This window comes from Eucyclogobius newberryi, unplaced genomic scaffold (assembly GCF_026437365.1).
Source record: "Eucyclogobius newberryi isolate DKJ021-1_F unplaced genomic scaffold, fEucNew1.0.hap1 SCAF_11, whole genome shotgun sequence".
Lineage (NCBI taxonomy): Eukaryota > Metazoa > Chordata > Actinopteri > Gobiiformes > Gobiidae > Eucyclogobius > Eucyclogobius newberryi.
This window is the reverse complement of record NW_027315735.1, coordinates 21,012,990-21,035,622: the sequence shown is the minus strand read 5'-3', so window position 1 is coordinate 21,035,622 and position 22,633 is coordinate 21,012,990. Positions and strand designations below refer to the sequence as shown.

Below are 22,633 nucleotides of genomic sequence, written 5' to 3'. Positions count from 1 at the left end.
ATTACAGCTTGGCTCTGCCTACTTAAATACAACATTTATATGCATGTTGTTTTTAGCATAAAACTTGATTATGACTCTTTTTCATTTAAATGAATTCAAATCAATCGAAATCCTTTGTGCTGGAAAATATTTATTGTATAATTTATTGTTCAGCCATCTCAAAATATAGGCTTCAGCTATAAACATTCATCATTCACAAAACTGGAAATAAATAAAATGTTTTTGCATTTGTTACTGAATAGTTATACCATGCTGTCTTTTTTTCTTACACATGAAAATAATAAGCATTTACATTAATGTGTCGTGTAACAGTTATTGTATGGTCATATCTATGAAATCCTTCAGATTCTATGTCCTTTATGTTTTTATATTAGGTTTTCTGCCCACTTCTGTTCAAGGAACTAACATTTCTGCATCAGAGGCAAAGACCACAATGGATGTGATGGCACTCTGAATTTAGTCAAAATAAATGAACATTAGAATTAACATTATAATGTGAAGCTTCTGCAGGATTCAACACTGTGGCTAATAGTTGTCTTGTGTCCATTATACATATGTAAAAACTTTTACTGAGCAAAGCCATTTATGAGGACTACATTATATGGTAACACTTTAGAATACCTCTGTTTGTTGTAACAATAACATGTTATGTAATGAACAAATATGAATCTCCTAATTTAAACATGGATATGATTTTGCATTGATTTTAAATTATCAAATGTAATGATATTTATTAAATATGTAAAGATGTGTTTAAGTGCTTTAATAACAATAACCAAACGCTTCACATTAACGTGGGATTTATTCTAAAGTGTTACCCATACATACTTCTACAAAGATAAGTACTTGCAGAACTTTTGTTATCCGGGCTTTTTCCCTGTGTTTCTTCTTTTGAGGGCACGTATCCAAGCAGGTAGAGCGTGTCGTCGGGCTGGTACCGCCTCCTCGGGTCTGAGTGGTCCTAACAGTGTTGGCTCTGTGTGCTCCTCACTGTCCTCCTCAAAGAAAGAGTCCTCTTCTTCTGATTCTTCCTCTGACTCGGACACGTCTGGGCCCAGCTCCGGAGGATCGATGGTGATGATCTCCTCTGAGAAGTGCACATGCCGGGTCTCCTCCATGCGCCGCTGAACATCAGAAAAAAAAAAATACGTTGACAGCCCTCTCTCTCATAAAATACTACAAATATACATATTTTTGGCCTAATTATTTAGGACTGAAAGCTGTAATATTTCTCACCAATAGCAGGCACTGTTAAACCACACATTATTATTACCTTTTTGTTTACAGTTTCCGCTGAGTAAGCTGAATCACAGGAAAGTGTTGATTTGAGAACACCACGAGGAACAGGTTTGGTTGTGGATGAAAAGAAAAACATTGATTTGCCACCTATGTTGTCCATCACATAGTTATTTGGTAAAAATACAGATCCATCTACAAACAGAGGACTGTATTAAGAGACCAGTAGACATAACAATAGTAATACTTGAGTGAGTAATTATGTTACCATCTACAGTGTCATTCCCATTAGGTATAACTCTTGGGAAATTTTCGATGTGTTGAAATGACTGGTGCTGTCTCTTCCTGCTGAGGCTATTTCCTCCTCTCAGCGATGAGTTATCCACTGTATTATTGGTCTAAAAATGACAAATTAGTTAGAACTTTGGCTTTAGAGCTTTGAAGCCTTACATATAGTTTTGATGAGAAAGAGCAGATAACTCACCCCTGTGTTGGTAATTAGCTGACGTAACTGCTCATCACTGACTGTAACTTGCATATCTGATTGTCTCTGCCCGTGTTCCATTGGCTCTGACTGCATTTGTGAGATGTCCATGCCGACGTGTGACGAAGGTTCAAGAGACACTTGTGACATGGCAATGTCTTTGTTTGATGCCACTGCACTTGTCCCAAATATATGTGTGTCATTTCCAACATTGTGTTCACTCAAGGTTGAGTTCATTCGTGATTTTTCGTCATGGTAATTAGTCTCTTGTGATGGTCCCTCACGGACTGATGTAGAGGTGGCTGGATTTAAAAACTTTGCCCATTCTTGACCACTGACAATTTCATCCAATAGACTGAATTGGCCAAGGCCAAGATCAAACTCATTTGTAGATCTGAAAAAAAGTCCATCAATTCTCTTCAGCAATAATAAAAGCGACAAATTGCTTCGATAGGTGTGTTTGTTACTGTCTGTCATAACCGCACACACTAATATACACAGGTATGCTCGTTAACAACCCAGGAATACCCATCATATCTTTGCTTCGCTGAAGGCTCAAGCAAGTGATCATTACAAGTTGTGTCAAACTGGCTTTTACTTTTACCTCACGCATTCATCATTGCCATTTGCCATCCGAATTTGAAGGTGGTCTGTTCTGTCATCGAGTGCGGTGGTCCTTCCAGACTCTTCTACTGAAGGAAAATTCAAATGTGTGGGTGGCTGGTATTGAGGTGAATTCTGCATAACACAAAACATTGACAAATTATTACAAAATATATTTTAGGTCAAGCAATGAACAGATGAGCAGTGACTTTTACCTCTTGTGTAGTCATGTCAGCAAATCTGTTTTTTTTGCCAAAACTGCCTGGTCTGTCTCTCCACTTCGCCTTGATTTTCTGGGTCCATTTGCGTGTTTTATTCTCAGAAGATCGTTGTTTTCTGTTGTTGGTTGGATTTTGGTTGCTGATTACTATCTGTGTCACTTCATTATTTGGGGTCTCTGCAGTCTGTGTGGCCCATGCATATTCTTTTGGCACAAAGCCACTGTCCTGGTCCTGCTTTTGTTTAGCGCTCTGCTCCTGGGATATGTCCTTTGTTTCAGAATTAGAAAGGTTAAAACTTCCTTCGGGGGAAATGGGAGAAGCAGCATAAGCAGAGTTTGGAGAAAAGTGCTGCCCACTTTGGGAGCCCTGTCCATGCTCCTGGCTGTGACCTGAAGCTCCACTGTTTTCCAAAGAACTGTCAAGATCCAGTTGTTTCCCATTTACAGTAAATTCACTATTTATTTTGTCCGTCAGTTCAAATCCATTAATAGGGTTGTTGTTGTTGTTGACGACTGTTTGTGAACCTAGAGTTTCACACTCTAGGTTTTGTCCTCCTGTTGTATTTTGTTCAGGCTGAATATTTGTGGTTCCGGCTTGAAGTTTCAGCCTCTGCAACATGGACTGCAGTAAGGCCTGGTTGTCTCTTGACTCATAAGCTTGAGCCATCTAAAAGTTAAAATGATAAAAATGAAATTGGTTGTTTTTGAAACTGACACCAGTCATTGGCTTCACGTGAGCAAAATAGCAGTCACTCATGAGAATTACACCCAGGCAGTAGAATTAATATGCAGTATTCTTTACGTAGTACGCTTTCTCACCTCAATTATCAAAATATGTCCATCTTCTTCAGGTACGGCCGGTATGCCAGTGGTTCCGCTTTAATCCCTCTACCTGTTTGACAGAAAGCAGCAATAACACATCTTTTCTCAATTTGATGTTACAACTCCAACATAGCTAAAACACAAACAAACACCTGATTTTGGTTGTAAAGGGACATTTCTGTCTCTAGTCTCACCTGTACCGCAGCAGGCGTTTAAGTGTGTGGAGATGGGAGGAGATTTTGTGTAGCAGAACTAAGGCAGAACAACGGGAAAGACCAGTGAGGTGAGATAATTGTGCTTTGACATTAACTCTCCTGCTCTGGTGTATCTCTCTAACACCGAACACACCCTCCATGACAGCTGTCACAGACAAAGTCAGATATGGTCTATTTAAGTCTGGACCTAAATGTGGAGGCCTACTATTTGAATATTTTGTTAATGTAGTTCATCTCACAATTACTGTTAATGTACTCCCAATTTAAAAATATTAATTAAAAAAAATAAAATAAAAGGCCTTCAGTCTCAACAAAGTCCAAGGAAAACAAATATTTCAACTGTGCGCAAGTGAATGGATCAAATCCTCAGAAAAGCTTCAAAATGCAAAAAGCAGAAACAGAATCATATTAAAGCCGCGGCAGCGGCGATGATGGCTCTCGCCTCCCGCGCGACTTCCTTCCCGTGCGACTGCGTTTTGCGGCATACCAAACGAGGCTCAGTAATTGCCCGGTTTCTTCTTCTTCTTCTTGGGAGTGTTTTTCAGACTTCCTATGGGTGATCTGTTCTTCTGTATCTACCTCTGTATCTACCTGCGTTGCACCAATGAAATTTCCCCATGTGGGTCAATAAAGGAATATCTTATCTTATCTTATCATCATCTGCTGCGGGCGGACAGAACGAGAGAATGCTTGAAGAAAAGAGGTGGAGGTCTGGCGGTGTATGTGAACACGAGCTGGTCCAAACCCGAACACTGCACAGTGAGGGAGCAGCTATGTAACAAGGATATTGAACTATTGGCTATTGGCATGAGGCCATATTATTTGCCCCGGGAGTTCTCACATGTGATTTTGATCGCAGTCTATGTGGCCCCGTCTGCCAATGCTGAAGATGCTTGTGAAGCACTGCTCTCCTGCACTTGTAGGCTGCAAACACAGCTCCCACAGGCTCTCTTCCTCATCTCTGGTGACTTTAACCACGCTTCTCCCTCTTCTGTTCTACCAACATACACCCAGTATGTTACCTGCCCCACCAGAGAGAATAGAACATTGGACTTGTTCTTTGCCAACACCAAGGAGGCTTATTCTTCTTCCCCCCTCCCTCCCCTGGGCAGCTCGGACCACAACCTTGTACATCTGAGGCCTGTGTATGAACCCATCGTGCGCAGGCAGCCTGTGGTGTCCCGTGAGGTGAGGATGTGGTCTGCTGAGAGCGAGGAGGCTCTGAGGGACTGCTTCAGCACCACTGTCTGGACTGAGCTTTATGACCCACATGGGGAGGACATCAACACCATCACAGAGTGCATCACGGACTACATCAACTTCTGTTTTGAGAACATTGTTCCCTCCCGGACGGTGCGGTGTTTTCCAAACAACAAGCCATGGATTAACCGTGAACTGAAGGCTCTGCTGAAGGAGAAGAAGAGAGCCTTCAGGTCAGGGAACAAGGAGGAGCTGAGGACTGTGCAGAAGGAGCTGAGGAGGAAGATCAGGCAGGCTGAGGCCGGCTACAACAGGAGGATGGAGGAGCAGCTGCAGCAAAAGAACATTCAGGGAGTGTGGAGGAGCCTGAAAACCATCTCGGGCTTCAAAATCCCCCCTGCCCAGACAGAGGGGGATCTACAGTGGGTGAATGATTTAAATGCTCACTTCTTGAGGTTTGATCGGTCACCCGCCCCTCCCCCTGCACAGCTGCATGCTCCCTCTTCCACAGCTAGACAATGCCCTGCATCTGTTCCTCTTCGCTTATCTGCCCCGGACCATCAGCTCCCCACTTCGCCTGGACTCACCCATCCCCCCAGCACACGGTCCCCCTGCCAACCACTGACTGTCACAGCAGCACAGGTGAGGAGTGAGCTGAAGAGGATTAAAGTGAGGAAGGCAGCAGGACCTGATGGCATCAGCCCCAGGCTCCTTAAGTCCTGCGCAGATGAACTGTGTGGAGTTATGGAGCATGTCTTCAACATGAGCCTGAAGCTGAGGGTGGTACCACAGGTCTGGAAGACCTCCTGTCTGGTACCTGTGCCTAAGACACCGAGCCCCAAAGACCTCAACAGCTTCAGGCCAGTGGCTCTCACGTCCCACCTGATGAAGATACTGGAGCGGCTGGTCCTGGACCACCTCCGCTCCACCGTGAGCTCAGCCATGGACCCGCTGCAGTTTGCATATCGGTCTGGCATCGGAGTGGAGGACGCCGTCATCTCCCTGCTGCACCGCTCTCTCTCTCACCTGGAAAAGCCTGGCAGCTCTGTGAGGATTCTGTTCTTCGATCTTTCCAGCGCCTTCAACACCATCCAGCCGCTGCTCCTGAGGGACAAGCTGGAGACGGCTGGTGTGGAGTATGACCTGGCAGAGTGGATCCTGGACTACCTCACAGACCGACCCCAGTTTGTGAGAGCCCGGAACTGTGTGTCTGACACTCGGACCTGCAGTGTGGGGGCGCCCCAGGGCACTGTCCTCGCGCCCTTTCTCTTCACCCTTTACACTGCAGACTTCAGACACGACACGGACAGCTGTGTCCTGCAGAAGTTCTCTGACGACTCTGCCATCATCGGACTCATCACGGACGACGATGACGCGGAGTACAGAGGACTGGCGCAGGACTTTGTGGACTGGTGTCAGCGGAACCACCTCCTCATCAACGCGGGGAAGACCAAGGAGATGGTGGTGGATTTCCGCAGACGCCACCCCACTGCCCCCTCACCAGTGAACATCCAGGGACGGGACATTGAGAGAGTGGACTCATACAAGTACCTGGGTGTTCATCTGAACCACAAACTGGACTGGACTCATAACACAGACGCACTGTGCAGGAAGAGCCAGAGTCGGCTCTACCTCCTGAGGAGACTCAGGTCTTTTGGAGTGACAGGGCCACACCTGAAGACCTTCTACAACTCTGTGGTGGCATCAGCCCTCCTGTATGGTGTGGCCTGCTGGAGCAGCAGCATCACAGAGAGGGAGAGGAGGAAGCTGGACAGAGTCATCAAGAAGTCCAGCTCCGTCCTGGGCTGTGCTCTGGACTCGGTGCAGGAGGTGGGGGACAGGAGGGTCCTGGCTAGATTCACATCTATGCTGGACCATGAGTGTCACCCCCTGCAGGACACTCTCTCCGCTCTGGAGAGCAGCTTCAGTGAGAGACTGATCCACCCTCGATGTGTGAAGGAAAGGTTCCGTAGGTCTTTCCTTCCTGCTGCTGTCAGACTTTATAACAAAAACTGTTAGTACTGAACACTCGCAATACTGACCTAACCATGTGCAATTCTGTCATATGTGCAATTGCTGTTGGAATTCATGTGCAATTCATGTGCAATTACTATGAAATTCATGTGCAATCTATGTGCTGTCGTGACACATATTCATGTGCAATTACTGTCGTGATCACATGCAATGGTATTTATGTATTTATTTATTCATTTGTCTATGGGAGTTTTTATTTATTTATAGGAGATCTTCTACTGAAAGTGTTTTTCAGACTTCCTATAAGTGATCTGTTCTGTTCTTCTGTATCTACCTCTGTATCTACCTGTGTTGCACCAATGAAATTTCCCCATGTGGGACAATAAAGGAATATCTTATCTTATCTTAATTGAGAAAGAGAGAGCCTCAGTGACCCGGGACTTTTCATTGTTGTTCAGGGGGTCGAAAATACCCGAGTTGTGGCAGAAAGAATAAAGTCTAAAAAATAAAGCCTGAAGAATAAAGTCTAAAGAATAAAGTCTAAAGAATAAAGCCTGAAGAATAATAATTCTTAAATGATAATGCTAATGCTAAGACCGCGGCACGAGAGGAAATGTCTCATCAAAATAAAAGAGGAAGAGGAAGTGAAGGCATTAATTGCGCTCCTGCTGGCCAATTGTGAAAATACACAACATCTGTAATGCACTTTTATCATGGCGTCTCGAGGAGAATATAACCCATGAGTTTCAAACAAATCAGACAATGTTGCGTTTTTCACACAATGGGTAGGGGGCGCTATAGAGTAAATTTGTTACATGGGTATTAAGCATTTCCAATCAGACCAAAAAAAATGCATTGGTGAGTGAAATACACGAAGACTGTAAGGAATATCAATATTTTTTTTGAATATTTATAATATTTCAATTAAAAAAGTGTTGTTTTGAGCTCGATTGGACGAAAAAAAAGAAGAAAGATAAGATAAGATAAGATATTCCTTTATTGTCCCACATGGGGAAATTTCATTGGTGCAACGCAGGTAGATACAGAGGTAGATACAGAAGAACAGATCACTTATAGGAAGTCTGAAAAACACTTTCAGTAGAAGATCTCCTATAAATAAATAAAAACTCCCATAGACAAATAAATACATAAATACCATTGCATGTGATCACGACAGTAATTGCACATGAATATGTGTCACGACAGCACATAGATTGCACATGAATTTCACAGTAATTGCACATGAATTCCAACAGCAATTGCACATATGACAGAATTGCACATCAGTATTAGGTTAGGTCAGTATTGCGACGGGATAACGTGACGATCTCCGGGTAAGACGACTGTTCTCCGCAGTTTCATCAGTTCTTCCTTTGTGTAAACGCGGTACGGCGCCGGCCGGGGGGCGGGGCCGGAGCCGGGGGGCGGGGCCGGAGCCGGGGGGCGGGGCCGGAGCCGGGGGACTCAGAGCCAAGACACATCGCCACGACACGACGAAAACACTCAATCCAGCCGAATAAAGTCAAAACAAGTTAATTTAAAGCGATTCCAGTGCGTGTCCCGATCGTTCGTGAAGTTCCTCTTTCATATAAACGTGTATATAAACGTGTACCGACGACACGCCATACTTTAGCGCGGCCGGAGGGCGCGGGGGGGGGGCTGGTGGGCTCGCTCGGAGCTAGCTCACGTCACAACAACACAACGAACGCAACGAAAAACGCTCAAATCCAGCCGAAGAAAGTCAAAAACAGTTGAATTAAAAAACTATCCCAGCGCGTGTCCCTATCGTACAGTAAAATAGAAAAAATATACTAACTATATTTACAAAATATAGGAGATAAAGCACAATAAGTGTGAGAAAGAAGAGAGAGCGTTTACACCGGGCTGCCAGCTGTACCAGCGCCTTATTATGAAGAAGAAGAAGAAGAAGAAGAAGAAGAAGAAGAAGAAGAAGAAGAAGAAGAAGAAGAAGAAGAAGAAGAAGAAGAAGAAGAAGAAGAAGAAGAAGAAGAAGAAGAAGAAAAAGAAGAAGAAGAAGAAGAAGAAGAAGAAGAAGAAGAAGAACAAGAACAAGAACAAGAACAAGAAGAACAAGAAGAAGAACAAGAAGAAGAACAAGAAATATAGCCGCAAGCGGCAATGATCGGCCCTCGCTACGCCGCCGCCACGCCGCAAGAGGAGGGGGCGCTAACGCGCCCCAATTGTCCTTTTATTACGCCTACTGCTGAATCTGTGACGCTGTCACATCTTCTCCCCTTTTTTTTGTTTTTGTTTTACCATCAAAAAGCAATTTTATTTTGAATTCTTGGCAAAATGTGCGGCTTTCACGCACAGACCGTGACTCTTAGAATAAAAATTAGGATAACTTTTGATGGTCCACACCTGAAGATGAGTCTCCCCAAATTTCACGTTAATAGGGCTGACGCCCTAGGAGGAGTTGGTGAAAGTATTTATAAGTGTAAGCATGTTCTGGTGATTTCCCCATTGGAATAACATGGGAGGTTTCGATCATCGCTACGGCAAAGCCATAACAATTATGACATGGGTCTCATTTACTTTTTTGATGGGGATGCTAAAATTAAGTTGTGTGTCAAATTTCAGATAATTTCGCAAAACTAAACATTTAACCTCCATATAAAATCTATAGGGGGCGCTGTCGCGCCAAATTAATTAATTTCACTTCAAGTAGGTTTAGGGCAAAGAGTTTAACAACTGATTCTAATTTGATGCAATTCGGACTTTATCTGCGCAAACGGCAGAAATTTTAAATATGGGAGATTTCTGAAATTTTAGTTACAGTTTGCGGCTTCGCCGCACAGAGACCGCGAGAGGTATCAATGTAATTTGGATAACTTTTGATGTCCCACTCCTCAGTAGCATTTTCACCAAATTTCAGCTTTTTAGGGCCAACGCCCTGGGAGGAGTTCGTAAAAGTACGACGTTTGGAAAAACTCCGAAGTCATGTTTAGCCATTTTTGAAGCAATATGGCCGACATTTGGTTCGGGGGACGGCGTTGCCGTAATAATATTTTTTACTTCTCTTGTCACCATCTACCTCTGCGCCAAATTTCATGATTCTACGATCAGATTTTTTTTGGGTCATTTCCCATCTCTCAATGCATTTTTGGTACATTTGGTGGCGCTGACGCGCCAATTTTTTTTATTTTAGAAAAGGGAAATAGCCAGAATGTAGAGAGGCACGATTTTTAGAGGTGTGCAAATTTTTGTGACTTTTCGTCAATGTTCACTGGGTGAAAAATAGGGGGGTTGGTCCCGAGAAGAAGAAGAAAGAAAGAAAGAATAATATTCCGATGCGAAAACAATGTTTCCCATTTTTCAAATATCATAAACTATACATTTTCGGAAAGCGCTCGCGCTTTCCTACCTCATGGTGTGGGTCCCTGGTCACTGACGGGTACTTTCGATAATTTTGAGTGGGCTCCGCCCACTTTGTGTTTTTGGCCCTCTATACAGTAATAATGTTCAATTTTTGCATTACATGCTTATATGCACGGAACATGCAAGAGATGGGGAACGTATTCGTGAGCTACTTAGCGCAAATGAGTGCTTTATATGGGGATGACGACCGCTTCGCGGTCGTCATCCCAATGTAAAGTGCTCGTTTAGTGCGAACTTTTGCACGGGCTTCGCCCGTTTACAACGGTAATGTTCCATTTTCCTACAACTAATTAGTATGCACGGGGCGTGCATGAGTGGAGGAGTGCGTTAGTGAGTGTTTGGAAGTGGGCGAGCGCTTCGCGCTCGATTTCGTGCGCACTACGTGCGCACTTTCGCAGCCGTGCTTCGCACGGCCTTACGAGATTAATAGGCCTCTCGCCAGCTTGTGGCGCTCGGGCCTAACAAGAACAAGAACAAGAACAAGAACAAGAACAAGAACAAGAACAAGAACAAGAACAAGAACAAGAACAAGAACAAGAACAAGAACAAGAACAAGAACAAGAACAAGAACAAGAACAAGAACAAGAACAAGAACAAGAACAAGAACAAGAACAAGAACAAAGAGACTCAGCTTCAAATTATTGGTCTTTTTCCCCCTTCTTTCATTTTGCATTTTCCCGCACAAACCTTTACGTTTTGACTGGCTCGTATTCTGTTTTCTTTCCATTCTCTTCATCCATCTTTTAGCGCGTGCGTAAACCCCCTGAAACCACTTTCCTCAACCCGTTTTCTAATTGGCTCAAAACACGGAAGTCAGAATATGGCCGCGTAAACACGATCCACACCTAACAGACGCAAGATGCAACCAAAAACACAGACTGTTCCACGTGTCATGTAGCAATGTAAAGAGTGACAGAGTTTATCATTAGACGAGTGGACTACAGTCATCTCCAGTGCATTGGGTTTTGTCTACACTTCGTTAAATGTTTACGGCTAAGTTAAGAGCATGGACTGTGTCGTCACGGGAGGAAACGTCAAAGGTAAAAGAGGTTAAAGTCATCTTTATTCGCGACCCACGATATATTTGACTTACTCTGTGTTATGTGAACCGTGCAGTGCTGGCCAAAGCGGTCCACTCCTTGTCCCGGATCGGAGATGAGCTTTACGTGGAGCCACAGGAGGATGGGGTAGGCTTCTGTCATCCACAACACTTCCTCTTTGCAAATGCCGCCTGTAGCTTCCTGTTGGGTCGTCAATGAGCTGCAGTGATGTTTGGTTTTGTCTCTCTCAGCTCGCCCTGCGGTCTGTGAACTCGTCCAGATCTGCGTATGCTTGTTTCCTGTTTTCACCGCTCTTCTTCAGCAGGTGCATGCATAGCACAGCACAACACAACACACGTCTTTTATGATCTATCGCGTGTTTGTGACAGATATTTGCTTGATATCTAGTAATTACAGTTTTGTTTCCACCTTTGTAACAGGTACACTACAGCCAGTGGCCAATCCTTTCGCTGCAAGATGGCAATAAAGGTGTCCAAATGCAATATTTTCCCTTTTTTATCACACCATCTATACAACTTACAAGTAGTGACATTTTTTTTTAAATTGTATTCAAGAGTGTACAAGCAGTGTTCAGATCTTTGGCCACTTTGGAGAAAAATGTGGAGAAATGTCACATGAAGTTGGATGAGCAAAAGAGTCTGCTCACGTTTACCCTGCACTGCAAACACGGTATCACTGTTTTCTTTACCACATGTCAAGAATAGTTTCATCGCAACTGCAGCGTTCAACATCATCCTTTTATTTGTTGATGTTTCTTCAGGCCTGCTGAAGACGCATAACCTGTCTTTCCAGGACAGTGAAAGTCTGCAGGCAGTATTTGATAAAGACAGCGCTGCCAATATTTTCAGAGCGCAGCCCAGGTATGTGCATCAATTTAGTGACGTCAATTTAGCACCAATGTTCTAATATTTGACACTATTGAGATGGGTTGGGGCAATTCATGTCCTGTATGTGTGTAAATTGGTGCTGCAACAATTAATCTGAATAATTGTGACTTGTCGAGCGTTAAAATAGTTTTATTTTGATAATCATAGTTGTTATCTGGACTACACAGACCCTAAAAGATATTTCCTCCTAAACATCTTTTAAAACAAACGCAACAGCAATGGTAAATAAAAACTTGAAAAAAGAAAAAAGAAAGAATGGACGGTTTCTGATTTCAACAATAATATACTTTATTTTGAAATATTCTCTACATAGAAGTGTTCAGTCACCAAATGTCAACCTGTCATTGGCAAAGAAAATTAAAAAAAAAATATTTATAAAGTCTCGGTGTAGAATATAAATAATTGTTCACTGCAGCCCTAGTGTTTATAACTGTTGTTTTTTTTCACCCATAAATTAGATTGCTGTTGGATACCGTTGTTATCTTTCCTCCATCTCTCGAAGAAGTGACTCTATCAGTGAGTGACGACCGAATGTGGTTTAAGAATCACGTGGAGGAAGATGCAGGTTTACTTTTACCTGTTTGACATAAAACAGTGATTTAGTTTGCCGTGAGATTATAAATGATTTCTTCTCCTCTTCCCAGAGCTGTCCAAGGCTATGCTGACGGAGCTGTGTCTGTCTTCCGATGAGTTTGACCATTTTTCTGTACAGACGCAAAACAGCATCACGTTTTGCCTAAAGGAGCTTCGAGTAAGATTCCGAAAGATTTACAAAATGATCTTGTAAATAATCCTTTATGTTACTCATTAGAGATTTGTACGTCTGCAGGGTTTATTGTTGTTTGCTGACTCCACTGGTTTGCCTATTTCGATACACTTTGACGAGCCAGGCAGGTGAGCGCCTTTGAACCGGTTGCATTTGGTTGTAAATCAGAATATTTTAATTATGCAAGTCTGTTGTCTGTCAGTCCTGTTGTGCTTTCAGTAACTGACAGTGTCCTGGATGGAAACTTTGTGTTGGCAACCCTCTCAGATGAAAATAACCTTCACAAAAGCAACACGAGGTTTGTATTGTAAAGAAAAACTGAAAATTAAACTTATCAGTTTTGTTTGACCTGCCTTATTTTTTAGACTTTTAGGGCTTCAGGGTTTCTAGATTGATAAACATATTAATAAAAAAACACAAATCACACTAACAGGACAGAATTTGACCTTTCTTGAACTGTTTTAGTTTGAACTTGAGCTTTATCAGAACATAAATAAAGTCCTATTTTGTGTTGAAAGTCACAGTCTACATTCCCTTGTATCGAAATTCAGTTTGAAATGTGAGTCATGACAGCACTAATATCCTAATATCCTGTGCTCTAATTCTCATTTTGCTTTTGTCAGGTTGTGCCCTCAAGCTCCGCCTCCTCCCGATGACTTCAATGATGACATGGACTCCTACCTCATCGCCATGGACACCAGTATTGTACCAGATCCATCTGTAACGACCTCGTTACCCAGAGCTGAACCTTCAAAACACAGTGCAGTGAATCACAGGACACAGTCGCACAGTGAAGATGAAGACCAAACAGACCACACAGACGGGCCACCAAATAAGAAGGTATTCATCGAGTTACAATGAGGGATGTCAAGATTAATCTTAACTTACTTCATAATTGTCAAAACTAAAAGTGATAGTTTTAGAAGCAACATTAAGTTATTTCAATTCTGTCTCTTTAAGTCAACCTTAATTATCAGGCAGTTCATGTTAGATTAACGTTTCAACTCATTTCATTAAGCTGGTGATCCATTAGACGGTGTGACTGAAAACAAATTCAGGGTTAAACTGTTTGTTATGGTGTAAATAATCATGAACCATCGTAAAATTGTGATGTCTCTTCTCCCAAAAATGGGCTCCACACACTACAGCACCTGGCTCGCTCAGTGTAAGCGCCAGTACTTCCTGTCTTAATTCTAAGTCAATGGGGTTTTTGCCTAGTCAGTTTGTGCACTGCGAGTTGTGGTGGACGTCTCTGACAATATGTTAAAGACTTAACAAAACAGGGGAATACTTCACCAAAGGACTCTACTGTGTGGAGGCATTTTAAATAAATAAATAAAACTAATTATTTACTTAAAAATGTAATTGGTTGTTTATTTTTATAAACTTTAGCATTTGCTGTGAGAAACATTCCTAGCTATTAACAATGTATGACAAATACGGTAAATACAATGATGTCTTTTTCCTTTTACAGTTTTGTTCACTTCTGTTCGGATTGGTCCTTCCTCCACCTTCTCAGATGTCCACTCAGCCCATGACGGATCAGGAAGTGTTGGCCAGTGATAGTGAAGATGAAACTCAGTTGGAGTAACGTTTAACCGTTTCTCTTTGCGAACTTCACCAAAGGACTTGTACTACAGATTTTATTTGGACAATAATGCCAGTTTAAAATGGTTCAATTATGGATAGCGGCCCATAGTGTTTATTTTTTTGATGGTTGGATTGTCCCTGTAAATTAAAAAAACAGTATTTACACAGTTCATTGTTTAGTTATTTATTTTTGTATCACATGATTTTTTTCATTACCATCAGATATTTACCATAATACTATGTGAAATATTAAGCTTAGGTTGGGCTTAAAAGTACTCATCTGAATATGAACTCCTAGATTGTGAACCAGCATGACTGAGTTGGAGTTGATCTTTTTCACTTTGGGTGTGAACACTTGTGCCTTTGGCAAACTCTTTTTCTTCTTTTTTCTCCCTTTCATGTTTTTTCTCTTTTCTTTTCTCCTCCCTCAGTTGTCTCCTCCGTTCTCTGGACGTCAGCTTTTGTTCCACTTCTGTTACTTTACTTATTTCTCTTTCATCACTAAAGTCCTGAATCAGGATTTTGGGAACTTGGATTTTGGGTTTTGTCTCTTGTTCACTTTTCTGTCTCTTGTTCTTATTTTCTTCTCTCAATCTGCGAAACAGACCAAACCGTTTTGGCTGCTGTTCCTTGTGTCTTGTGGCTTCTGTCTCGGGGGGGCTTGACATTTGTATCGTTGCATTATTTTCTGCTTGACTCAAATGGTCTATTATCTTCTGCTCCATTAATTGGGGAGTGGTGAAAAGATCTTCGGACAGTCTGCGTGCAGCCCTTGAACCACGAGAGCTGGAGGATTTTCGGACACGGAAGTCACCAGATGACCTAAAGCTATACTGTTGGTTGGTGTTCGTAAAGTCACCTTCTAATTGTTGAATCTCACTGTAGTTCTTTATTGTTTTAAGTTCCTTCTCTGATTTAGAAACATTGCCCTGTGTCGCTCTTTCGTAGATAGAGCACTGTTTTATATTCTCTGATGAAGTATCTGCTTGTGTGCTGAGCTTCACACCCGATGACTCTGATGACAAAGGCCGCTGCATTTGGGGCGGTATAAAGTAAGTAGCCTCTTCCATTTTATCACATGGTTTCAGGCTACTCTGAGCATCAACACTGGTTTGATCTCCCATTCCACCTGAAACCTCCAGTGCCACCGTAATATCTCGTCTTCTGGCTTGGATGTCCTCGGTACAACTCTGTGTAAATGTCTCTGCTTTGGTCTTTTCCATTTGTTTTTGAAGCTGAACATCATCCATATCAAGTGGATCATTGCCACTCATAGTTGCATCTTGAATTTGACATTGGGTAGCCAATTCATTCGTCTCTACTTCTGCTTGGGCGTGGGACTTACTGATTTCGGTTCCTGGTAATGACTCAGTTAAGTGGAATTCTCCTGAAAGTATCTCCAGGCGTTTGTCTGTCTCTTTGTTTTGCTGCTGGGTTTCGCCAATATATTTAATTTCCTCCTCACTGTTACACGCCGAGTGTCTAGCAGCTTTTGTAGCCAATTGTTTGAGCGACATGACCTGGTGTAGACCGACTTTCATATTGTCCGTCTGCATGTTCTCATTTATTGGTACGCTGGGTTGTAGGTCGGCAATTGTGGTAATTGTATTAACAATTGTGTTTGTTTCAGCTGCACTATCTTGGTTTGAATTGTCCCCTTCAGTATTATTCGCTGGGTTTTGACTCGTCTCTTTGCTCATAACTGACTCATTTTGTTGAATAGGAAGGTCAAGTTTGGAATCTACATCTTCTCGCTCACTTAAGTCTGCAGCGGATTTGCTTATTTCTATTTCTTTCATCTGCTCTGTTTGGTCTGTATCAGTTATTTGAGGGACAATTTGCATTTTCTGATTTTCGGATTCTTCTGATAATTTATTTTGTTGGATTTTGTGTTCTTGCCTTGGCTCGTTCTGCTTTTTCTTTTCTTTGAAAACAAAACTATTGTCTTGCAGATTCTGATCTTTTTTAACATTCAGATTAGCCCAATTTCGGCAGTCCTCTTTTGCCCCCATAGAAAGATGTCTCATGACCTTGATGCCGCTTTTTGGTTCCCTGCTGTTTGACCTCACCCCCTTTGGCCATTTTGACGTTGACAGGGAAAGAGTGGAGGCCGAGCGAAACAGTGGAGCAGACAGGTTTAGTTTTTCCTTCTCCCTTCTTTCACTTTGTTCCATGCGTTGTCGCGACCTCAACCAAGCCATGTGGTATCCCAGGCAACGGTCTCTGGGGTCAAAGGTGGACGAGGGTCGTTCCTTTTGCCATCTTTGAAGTTCTTTCTCTGTCCGTCTTTGCAGATCTTTGACCGAGAGTGACACAGACAGCACCTAAACATTGCAACAAAAAAATATTGAAGGAGATATAAGCCTAAATCAAAGTTTAACTATGTTGTAATAGAGTTGTATTTAGGATGATTGACTCATGCATGTTTAAGTAATACTGTATCATCCTGCATTCAAGGCCTATCCCCACCTGCTTATTATTCAAGATGGTATGTAAAAAAATGTTTTTTTGCTTGCGACTATGGTATGTAATTTTTTTTACTTCATCTCTTATTGATTCTGCCTTTTTGAACAGGAAGTCAGTGGTCCCGTTCCTTTTACTAAACTGTTTGTGGTTTACAGTGAACAACATGTCAAATAATGATCTACATATGTTATAGTTTATTTCTAAGTACTGGGGAAAGCATGGTGTGGGGATGCATGGTGTTTTTGGTTGAATCATAAAACAACTTGCTTCAACAATGAAGTCGTCTTCCTCATCTTTGACTTCATCTCTGATGCCTCGGAGCCTCTGTAGAGTCTCCATTTGACCACAGCACTGTTTCCTCTGGTCTTCACGACCCAGAACTCGCTGTACCAGTACTACAGCTACCTGCAACAACACCCGTATGCCTGAAACGGCAAGAATAGGATGAATTTATAGATTTAGCTTTAAATAATACATTATAGCAGCACATTTTAAGGTTTATTCAGCTCTGCTTCCTTACATAATTACATATATGGTTACAGCAAGCTTTCACTCATTGAGAAAGTTGTTACATGTGTTTTGTCTACGTTCAAGGTTAGATTAATTCTACCATTACCATAACAGAAGAACAGGTCCCACACTCTAAGCAGCGTGTTGAACGGTAAATGCCGTGTGAACAGGCACATGAGCCAGTCTGTTGCAAACATGAGCGGCTCCACTCCGTGATGTTGTAGATGTTTGTGTGCAGCTGGACAAGCCCTTTTTAAAACCCACATCAGTATGGCAGCATCAAATAGCACTCCCTCCTGGATAAATTATGATTAGGATTCAGTCATTTCTTCATCTCAATTGCAGTAAATGTTCAGGAAAAGTATTTAACCAGCAAGGGACTGTAGTATCCAGGCAGGTATTGTTCACAGATCTGCACCAAACACCAGAAAGCTTCCTGAAAAATATAGGATAAAGTTAAAGTTGTATTCATCTCAGTTAAAGACCTCTGATCAAAAAAGGAGTAAAGTTCTGTACCTCAGCAGGCATGTTCATGAGTAGCACTGCAGCGACTGGTCCCTGGGCCTGGCAGTAACCCTCCTCGGGCTTAAACTGTGTGTAGGCCTTCAACACTTGAAACAGACTTCGCTGCCTGTTTATGATTCAAGTCAATTATTCCTGAATTCTAACTACATTGATATGCTTGTTGCACTGTCACAAAGCATTGCCCACCCAAGTCCATCCTTTGCAACAAACATCTCGTGGAATGGAAACTGACGATCCAAGTCTCTCTCAATCACATCTTCCCAGTGTTTCAGAGCTGGCTGTGAGTACAGTAACTGACACAGAAACGAATACTCAACATGGAATAATATTTTGAACAGCAATCATTATTTTCAAAAACATTACCTTGTAAGTGTCTTTCTGTTGGTTAATTCGGTCAGTAGCTCCGCTCAACAGTGACCAGCACCTTGCTCGGAGTGAAGCTGGGATTCCTTTATGACACTGCACTTTGATCTAATTCAAATAGCCACAACGTCTGTACAACACAGCGCCGCTTATACTATTTTTAAAGTAGACATTTATCCTCTAAGAAACGTACCTTACTTGTTTTCTTGAGTAGAAGCCTGTCCCACTGATCAATGATGCTGATCCACTTGGCCTCTCTCTGTCTTACTAGAACAGCAGATGGGCCTGCTCTCCTAATACTTGATTAAACATTTTATTTTTAAACATAAATAAGTTGCACAGTCTGAAAAAAATAACCTGGTGCTGGTTAAGAAGCTATTTTGCAGTTTGCACTGTGGTGTGAAAACAGGAAAACCACACAATGGTGGAGTCAGGTAGCCCTGGCGACTGAAGTCAGTGGGGCAAACTGTCAATTTAAGTTTGCTGTTACTTGTTAAAGTTTTACAAACAAGTAAAAATAAATTCTTTAGAATCTGTTGCATGTGAAAAATACATGAAGTTTCACACTTAAAAACAGACAATGGTGATTAAATTACATTTGTATATCATAACAGCATGATACAGAACAACAACAGAACAAGTTCTCACCCATCAGTGGACCCATCCGTGAGAAGGAAACCAAAGCGGTCGGTCTCCGGTTCAAGTCCAAGCTCTGACCCACAATCAGAACTGTCCCCTTCACTGGGGGTTTTCTGTTCAAGTCTTAATGTATTTAACATCTTTTTCCTAAAATTGGACAGACGTAACTCTATAAGTGACCAGATTTAGACAGTTTTTAGGCACACTAACACCGTAAATGTAAAGAAATTGCATAATTACCTTTACCATAGCCTCGTGTGAAGTGCTGTATCCTCCCTGTCTATGACACAAACTTCCTCTTTCTCTGCAGCAGCATGACGACTGCTCTACTCTCAGCTAACAATGACTGGAACAAAAGGCAAGTATCTTACGCTCAGTAAACAATGTTTCGTGTCAGGTACAATCATGGACTTTATAGCAGCCATTTCTCTTTCCCTGTTCATTGCTGATTTTGCCACCACTGGGTTCCTGTTTTTAATTTTGTGATTTTACTGTCAACACCCATAATTTATATAATGTTTTTTTTGTTTTTTTTAAAGTTGTAAAGCACTTTGAATTGTATTTTGCATGAATTGTGCTCTACATATAAAATGTGGTCGATAATACATTTCTCTATAAAGCATGGTAACAATGGGGGCCTTTGTCAAACTGCTTACTAGAGGGTATAGATTAGTATGTGCAGAGGAGGGTAGGGTAAATTTACTTTAATAACATTTTGAATAAATTGTATTCATCAGAGTAGTTTTCTGACATTCTTTTGAGGATATTTTATTTGAAGTAACCATACACCAACATGAGCAATTACTGTTCTAAGTGACAAGTTCTAATAAACAACACTAAACGATTTGAACATTGTTTTCTTTAGGGCACTTTAGCCTCAGATAATTCAGTTTTTGTGATTTTTGTATACATTCTTTCAAAAATGTTTTGACATTTAGAATAAGTTGCGTTCACGTGACAACACAACATTCCATATATTTAATACAGATGCTGAGCAGCTGAAATTAAAATAGTTAAAATGCAGATTCTTATCATAATACAATATATTCCTAGGACTGTCACAAGATGAATAATCAGGTTCAATTTGTGAATTTTCCTTTAAGATATTTCATGGTTCCGTTCACGTTCTAGATAGAATGCGGTGGGGCAAGAGCCACTTTTCACTTATGGACTTGACATTAAACATTAAACAAAGAAAAGTTACAAATGTTGAACCTGATGATTTATCTTAGTGACTAGACTTAAGAACTAATCGTATTACAACAACACTCTGCATTATAACAATATTAATTTCAGTTCCACACATCTTAGAAATTATTGGTCGATAGAATTTTGTGACATCACATGAATGGAAACTATTTAAATGCTTCTATTATTTATATTGACTTATTGATATCATGTACAGGAACAAGGAAAACTCCTGCCCACTGTCTCACTCTTTTTCAGTTTATTGCATACAACTTTGAAACGTGAGGAAGTTTACTCAACCAAGAAGAGTGAAAAAGTGTGTGGAAGTTTTCCTAAGTAGCTGCTGTTCTCTTACGCACCTGTCGCCTACTCAGATGCGCAGAGCTCTTCCTGTAACAATGTACAAGAAAGACAGACACTTATGCACTTTTTTGCACTTTATTATGTAATATGAGGCAGATCAGGTAGTGCAGCTGGACTGGGGCCGCCTGAATCAATGGCGATGTCTGCTGTTATAGGCCTACTGAAAAGTGTTTCTATGTTGTATTGACCTGTTTAGTGTGTTGGAGGTGCACATTTAACACACATCATTAGAGATTAATAATAATATTTAACCAATGGAGATTGTATGATGCAAAATACTATTTTTTGCCATTTCAAATCTCTCTCTCTTGTTTTTTTTTTTTTTTTTTATCTTTTTGGCTAATGTATCTCTATGGATGTGTAGCACACCAGCAACAAACTGTGGATTTCCGTGGTTGTTTTTCTTCACTGTCTGGAGTTACTCTTTAGGATACTTTCTTACACATAACTGATGTCACAAAAACTTATTTTCGAAAAGTTAATTGAGTATTGAGAAGGCAGCGAGGTTTAGTGTTTACCACTCTACATGATAGCCATAAAGGCCTGGAAATAGATGTGCAAATATTTAGCCCAGTGTCCATTCTTACACTCAATAAGCTAGAGGAACATTTATATAGTTTATAGTATATAGGCTGCGGCAATTGTGGCGGCCATCTTGTGACTGCAGGAAGTGAAAATTGTTGTTGTTGTTGTTGTTGTTGTTTTATGGCGGTTGGCATCCAATTGTTGCATTACCGCCAGACTTTATTCCTCAGACTTTTCGTAGTCCTCAGACTGTCGTAGTCCGTAAAAGAACTCCTTCCATTGCTTTGGTGTTACAAAGCCCATGAGGTCATGATATGTCTTTGTGACTAGAATAGTTGTTGTTGTTTCAGACAACAACCGTTGGGAAGAAGAGTCTCCCTGGAATAAAGCCGGTCGGTCTCTGAAACAACAAGGACCAAAGAAGAAGAAGAAGAGCTAGTCTCCGGTCTGGAGAGACGGGAGATGGCGGAGGAGAGTGGATCGGTGGTCGAAGACGTTCTGGACGGCGTGGAGGAGCAGCCTTTTCTGGCTGCACGTGCCCGGAAACGTAAAAAGTCCCTTAGCTCGTCCGAGGGTTCTGGGAATGAGCAGCAGGATGAGGCTGAAGCTATTGATATCCGGAGTGAGAGCAGAGACTGTAAGGTGATCATAAAGCTTGCACAGGATAGTGCATCCTTTAAGGAGTGGAATTCAGTGGCATTGTCAAAGAGCCTAACTGTAGCTGTGGGAGTGATCAAGAGTACGAGTGTCCTTAGAGATGGTTCGCTGCTGGTCGTGTGCAAGGACGCGGCTCAGCAACGGAAGGCGATTGGAACTAAACGTCTGGGTGGAAAGGACATTCTTGTGTCTGATGCTGAAAGAAACACGGTCAGAGGAGTTATCATAGGTGTCCCTACGGCGACGTCTGTGGATGAAGTTAAGGAGAATTTGACTGGAGCTAAGGTGGTGGATGCTAGGCGGTTGAAGGTGACCCAGTCTGGGGTAAGATGTGACAGCTTGTCGGTAATGGTAACACTTGAAGGGAGGTGCCTGCCTAGTAAGGTGTTCATTGGGTTCATGTGCCATGACGTTAGGCCATATGTTCCACCGCCCCTGCGTTGCTTTAAGTGCCAGCGCTTTGGGCATATTGCAGCGGTCTGTAGAGGGAGGCAAAGATGTGGTAAATGTGCAGGAGATCACGAGTATGGGAAGTGTGACGTGGGAGCAAAACTGAAGTGCTGTAACTGTGGGGAAGAACATAGCTCTGCCTACGGGGGATGCAGGTTTAGCAAAAGAGCTGCTGAGGTGCATAAAATGAAGGTCTCTCAAGGTATATCCTATGCAGATGCAGTCAAGAAAGTTTCAAGTAACGAGTTTAGAGTAAATACAGAGAGAGGAGCCAGCGCTGCTCCCAGCCAGGGCGAAATGAGAAAGGCCAGCGTGGCTCCCAAGAAGTGTGAAGGTTTCAAGAGTGGAGGTCCCAAGTGTGCAGGTTCCAGAATTAATGAGAATACCCTGGTTGTGGATAGAGAGGATGTTGTACTCTTTATGGTGGATGTTGTAAACTGTGCTGCTCAGACTCAAAGCAGAACTGAAAGGATCAGGATCATTGCTAAAG

The 22,633-nt window shown here is 42.0% G+C and overlaps 3 protein-coding genes across 5 annotated transcripts; 1 reads left to right on the top strand and 2 right to left on the bottom strand.

The window, feature by feature from the left end:
• Positions 1–113: 113 nt before the first annotated feature.
• On the bottom strand, positions 114–11,393 carry LOC140352840 (uncharacterized). 3 transcript variants are annotated; one of them, XM_072437776.1, is made up of 8 exons: positions 11,247–11,393; positions 3,363–3,435; positions 2,539–3,210; positions 2,325–2,458; positions 1,721–2,114; positions 1,505–1,634; positions 1,274–1,431; positions 114–1,124 (listed from the first exon to the last, which is right to left on the bottom strand). In XM_072437776.1, exons 3-8 carry the CDS (start codon positions 3,208–3,210, stop codon positions 861–863), a joined length of 1,752 nt encoding a protein of 583 aa, XP_072293877.1. In that variant the 5' UTR covers positions 3,363–3,435; positions 11,247–11,393; the 3' UTR covers positions 114–860. The 3 variants fall into 3 exon arrangements, with proteins under 3 accessions (XP_072293877.1, XP_072293879.1, XP_072293878.1); XM_072437778.1 differs by lacking the exon at positions 11,247–11,393 and adding an exon at positions 3,560–3,631; XM_072437777.1 differs by lacking the exon at positions 11,247–11,393 and adding an exon at positions 3,518–3,580.
• rad9a (RAD9 checkpoint clamp component A) lies at positions 10,983–14,977 on the top strand. The gene is made up of 12 exons (XM_072437781.1): positions 10,983–11,193; positions 11,270–11,340; positions 11,445–11,518; positions 11,634–11,682; positions 11,769–11,883; positions 11,975–12,074; positions 12,560–12,666; positions 12,746–12,852; positions 12,931–12,995; positions 13,070–13,165; positions 13,491–13,707; positions 14,342–14,977. Exons 1-12 carry the CDS (start codon positions 11,160–11,162, stop codon positions 14,456–14,458), a joined length of 1,152 nt encoding a protein of 383 aa, XP_072293882.1. The 5' UTR covers positions 10,983–11,159; the 3' UTR covers positions 14,459–14,977.
• tbc1d10c (TBC1 domain family, member 10C) lies at positions 14,632–19,317 on the bottom strand. The gene is made up of 10 exons (XM_072437775.1): positions 19,201–19,317; positions 18,970–19,107; positions 18,515–18,620; positions 18,322–18,429; positions 18,145–18,251; positions 17,950–18,064; positions 17,804–17,869; positions 17,540–17,729; positions 17,191–17,348; positions 14,632–16,781 (listed from the first exon to the last, which is right to left on the bottom strand). Exons 2-10 carry the CDS (start codon positions 19,098–19,100, stop codon positions 14,724–14,726), a joined length of 3,039 nt encoding a protein of 1,012 aa, XP_072293876.1. The 5' UTR covers positions 19,101–19,107; positions 19,201–19,317; the 3' UTR covers positions 14,632–14,723.
• Positions 19,318–22,633: the final 3,316 nt, after the last annotated feature.